This window comes from Thalia democratica, chromosome 5 (genome assembly GCF_965202585.1).
Source record: "Thalia democratica chromosome 5, ktThaDemo2.hap1.1, whole genome shotgun sequence".
Taxonomy (NCBI): domain Eukaryota; kingdom Metazoa; phylum Chordata; class Thaliacea; order Salpida; family Salpidae; genus Thalia; species Thalia democratica.
The window spans coordinates 62041687-62046766 of NC_139169.1; the positions used below are offsets into that span (position 1 = coordinate 62041687).

The following is a 5080-nucleotide window of genomic DNA, read 5'->3' on the forward strand; positions in this document are numbered from 1 at the left end:
AATTAAAACATAAATTTTAGTTTTTTAAATAAACTTTCAATTTTTTTTTTATAGGTAATTAACTTCTGATTTTTTAGAAAATGAGTGTATAACAGTTGTTTTATGTTTGATTTTTAATTCAAACAACATTACAAAAGTTGTTAACTCAAAAACTTTTTGTTTAAGATAAGATGCATGACTATATATATATTTTTTTAACTTATATAAGTTTGACACACTTAACAAACCAGGTTTTAGAAATTGACAAGAGTTCTAAAAAAAGAAAACAAGTTACACTAACCAACAAAAACAAACTAGAAGTTTGAAAAATGGTAAAAAAGAATGTGCCAAAGTCTTTTATAATCAAGCAGTTCAATATAAACAGGTCGACATTGTACAACATTTTAAAAAATGAAGAAAAGTTGAAAAAGTTTAAAGCAGAAAAGGAGGAGGCTGGTTTGAAAAGTTGGACAGCGCTATTTATATCTGATTTTGTCAGGAACGTGAGAAAAGTAGTCCAATAACTGGTCAAATACTCTTAGAAAATGCCTCCGAACTACACTGTTTAATTTAGGGTGGACATTCTATGTCATTTTTAGCAAGCATTGTTCAAATTCATATTATTATATGAAAAAATTGATTTTTTGTACTTATTTGGAACTTTGGTTATCCGGACATGTTTACAGAAAATTTTTGTCCAATGTGTACGGATAAGTGAATAAGCACTGTACTTTAAAAACACTTAAAAACATTCTGAAAAAAAACTTGTAAAAATTATAATCAATTTGCTTGATTGATATCAAAAGAAGAGTATTGCTTATGTATTAAATGCATATTAGTTTAAGACAAAGCTTTCCAACATGCAAAATAGTATGTAAAAAACCAAAACTTTATTTTTTTTTTTAAGTTTGAGTTACTTATCCTTTATTTAATAAAAATACTTATATAATTACATCTCTATTCTTCAAAATAACAAGACTTACAACATTCTATTTATAGAAGAAGTAAATCAAAAGTACAATATTAAACAATCATCTTTTTTATATGTTGGACCATCTTAATAAATAGTAGAAAATTTTTTTTAATAAATATATTAACATCCTTTCTTAATGTTTTTGTTGATCTTCTTTGTATTATAAGAATTTTAAAATTTTAGTTTAACTATATAAAATGATTTTTATCAATAAAAATTGTATGCAAAAAACCTTTAAAAACACTGTGTATTCATAAACAGGTATAAATGTAGTTATTCCAGATGGTTATTAAACTTTTCTTGTCAAACATGTAATTTTGCAATGAAAGTTCAAAAAAAGAAAAAAAATTCCAAATGAGATTTAAGAGGAAAAAATTGGTATTTGTTGTGCTTTTAATTGCAGTTCTGATATATATCTACAGTACTAATTTTACAAAAAAAGTTGCAAAAAATGAAAAATGCAGCACAGTTCACATAGCAGTGGTCAGTGTCGGCCAGGACTCCAGCAGGCGTTTGATTGTTTTGTGCAAGTCGCTTCTGTTCCACAGAACCAAACCTCTACACTTGCATCTTATAGTGGATGATGTTTCAGAGCACATTCTTGCAAACGTTTTCAAAACTTGGAACTTGCCTGACTTTTCTGTGAGCTTCTACATGGACTCATCATACATCAGTGAGGTTTCTTGGATCAAAAACACGCACTACTCAGGGGTTTATGGTCTTTTGAAATTAATAGTTCCTGATATCTTACCTGTTTCTGTCAAAAAGACTGTTGTTTTCGATGTGGATATGATAATAAATGATGATATTAATTCCTTGTTGAAATATTTTGAAATGTTTAGCAAAGATCAAGCAATTGGGTTAGTGGAGAACCAGTCAAACTGGTACTTAAAAAGTCCATGGCCCGCTGTAGGTCATGGCTATAACACTGGAGTAATATTAATTGATCTTGTAAAGGTTAGATCAAAAAAGTTGAAAACTTTGTGGGTAGAACTTACAAAGAAGTTGTTACAAACACATTATGAGACACAGCTTGCTGATCAAGACATTATAAACGCACTAATTTTTAAGCATCCAACTGTTGTGTATACTTTACCTTGTGTTTACAATTATCAGTTAAATCAAAACGTAGTAGGGCAGTTCTGTCCATTAAAAGAGTTAGACTTGGACCACAAAATTAAAGTTTATCATTGGAACACTCCATACAAACAAGAATCTAAAAGTTCTAACCAGCACGGCTCCATAGACTTGTACAACTTTTTCTCTGAAATGAATGGTGAACTTTTAAAGCAAGAGCTCACTGCCTGTAATAAGCAAGACGTTTTTATTAATCCTTCAACAACTAGCTACCTTGTTGTAGAAAACTATAATAATTACAAAAATGATTATAACATAGAAAAAGTTTGTGAGGAGTTGATTCAAAAACCAAAATTACACAGGATACATCTTTACTTTCTACCTTACACAATAAATACTAAACCAAAAAGCACCCCAGATATCACTCTGGTTGTTCAATTTTCAATAGACAGACTTGGCTCCTTTGAAAAGCTCTGTGAAAACTGGAGCGGTCCAATAAGTGCTGCCATTTTTGCCACAGACCACGAAACAATCACACTTGAGAACTTTTATAAAAGTTCAGATGTAGTTAATAAACGCAGCAACATTGGCTACCATGTTGTATTTAAGACTTCTCACAATGACGTCTACCCAATAAATTTGCTTAGAAACATTGCACTTCAGCAAGCCAGTACAGAGTTTGTGTTTCTGCTAGACGTTGACTTTGTCCCAGATTCAAACTTGTACAAGTATCTTCAAACTTTCTTTTTAAACAATTTAGAAACTGGAAAGAAAGCTTACATTGTTCCAGCCTTTGAAAACTTATACTACAACTTGCAGTTTCCTGAAAACAAGTCACAATTGATTGATCTGGTAAAGCAAGGCAAGGTGACAACATTTCACTCGTACATTTGGCAAGAAGGTCACAGAGCCACAGACTTCGAAAGGTGGTACGAAACTGATCAATCTTATAAAGTAGAGTGGCAAAAGAATTTTGAGCCCTACGTGGTGATACGCAAAAGCTTGTGTCCATTATATGACAAACGCTTTGCCGGTTTTGGTTGGAACAAAGTGACCCACGTAATGGAACTGGACGCCATGGGTTTCGAGTTTGTGGTTTTTCCCTTTAACTTTGTGGTGCACCAACCTCACCAGTCCAGTTTGTATTTGAAGCAGTTCAGAAAGGAGGAGCATCACAGGGACTGTATGCAGTGGTACAAGATCTCGTTTGTCAGCTACTTGGTTGAAACTTACAACGTTGACAATCCCGACAAGTACAACGACTTCACTTCTGATTGATTGTTTTTTGTGAGTAAGTTATATTTTTTCTGTGGTTGTATGCTAGTAATTAATTTTAAGGGCATTTTTATATAAACTAATATTGGCTTTATATTAAAGCTTTAAGTATAAACTGTGAGTCAGTTTTTAAAGGATACAAAAGAAAAGTTTTGAATTTAATAAAAAAAATTCACAGTAATCTTCCTTTGTTAAACTAACATATTAACAATTTAACAGACAAAATTTTAACCTTGCAAAACTTTCAAAAAGTAAACACTTTTTTTGTTAAACAGTTGTTGAAGTTGTCTAAAAACATCAGTACCTAAAAACTTTTATACATACTAGCTGTTAATTTTAACATACGTACTAATAAAAAAATCTTTGATGAGTATTATAAGATTAATCAGTGTTTTTATCATGTCTTTAATTTTTTAATAATTACTTAATTTAAAATTTGTGGTATAGTTATTTATTAAATTTTCATGAAGTATTTCCTACTATATTGTTAACATAAACGATTGATATAATTTTTGATAAATTTTGTTGATTACCAAGAGATGTTTCGTACTTTTTGTGTAATTTATATTTTTTAACAAAAGTAGATAATTTTAGAGTTTTCAACCTTGCTGTATTTTTAATTATAATTTTTTTTTAATGAAACTAAAGCTATCTAAAAGCCTTTATACACATAAAAATATTGAATTACTGCTTATTAATAAGCTCAAAAGATATGTTAGTAAAACTTTTTAAGTATTGTAATACAATATTAGTCAATTTTGATTTAATTCGGAAATAATGTTAATCAGCATTTAACTTAAAGTTCGTAATAACATTGTTTTTTTTAAGTTTTTATATAGTATTTTATACTATATTAATCAAAGAAACAATTGTTATCGAATTCTGTCTTCCATAAATACTTGAATTTTTATTATTTCAAAGCAAAATCATACTTATATACCTATTTGCTGGTAATTTTATTTAGTAAAAAGACTTACAATAAAAAAGAGCTTCTTGTTAATATTTTTTTAAACTGTGTTTATTGCCCTAATCAACGATACAGATTACAATGATCATTTTTTAATATCTACCTTGCTGCATAAGTCGTTATCTATTTTTTAAACACTACTGTCCTAGTACTTTGCACTTTTTTTGATTTTGTGTGTTGTAAATGTGTAATATGTTTTTTAAACATTTAAATCACTTAAACGCGTATGTTGTATTTTATATAGAAATTTTATAAAAAACGCTATTTTTAAGACTAACAGTAGTTAAATTTGTTTTTTCATGAACAAAAAAATTATGAAATGTTTTAATAATTAATTTAAAACTGCTCTAAAAAGTTTTTTAAATTATTATTGTAAAAGCTAGCTTGAATTTTATTTTTAAACAGTTTTATAATATATTGTTTTTATTGCATTACCTTTAAAATATTAATTTTTATACATCAACCATATTTACGTAAATTTAGCTTCAGGGTTCGTGCGCGCCAGGCTAAATCAATTAGTTTTTTGTAAAAGTGGAAAAATGTCAGTTTTTGTCAGTTCAAACAGTTGAATATTTTAGAATTTTTTAAAGTACATATATTAATTAGTCGTGATTTATTTTTTTGTTAAACAAGCATATGGCTTTTGAAGGTAAAATGTCAGTACAAATACTTGAAAGTTTATGAATTTCTTAAAGAAATTTGAGAAATTTTCATATTTTGTTTTGGGTAGATTACTAAGGTGGGAAAATATTTCTAAAGAAGCATTTAGTTATTGAAAGCAAAATGATTATTAGCAAAGAGATGAGTAT

The 5080-nt window shown here is 28.4% G+C and overlaps 1 protein-coding gene across 1 annotated transcript; it reads left to right on the plus strand.

The window, feature by feature from the left end:
• Nucleotides 1-1219: 1219 nt before the first annotated feature.
• On the plus strand, nt 1220-3648 carry LOC145835493 (xylosyl- and glucuronyltransferase LARGE1-like). The gene has a single exon (XM_082943118.1). It carries the CDS (start codon nt 1307-1309, stop codon nt 3305-3307), a length of 2001 nt encoding a protein of 666 aa, XP_082799244.1. The 5' UTR covers nt 1220-1306; the 3' UTR covers nt 3308-3648.
• Nucleotides 3649-5080: the final 1432 nt, after the last annotated feature.

What these genes read in the sequence shown, in the direction of transcription:
- LOC145835493 (XM_082943118.1), top strand. Translation starts at nt 1,307, where the DNA reads ATGAGATTTAAGAGGAAAAAATTGGTATTTGTTGTGCTTTTAATTGCA.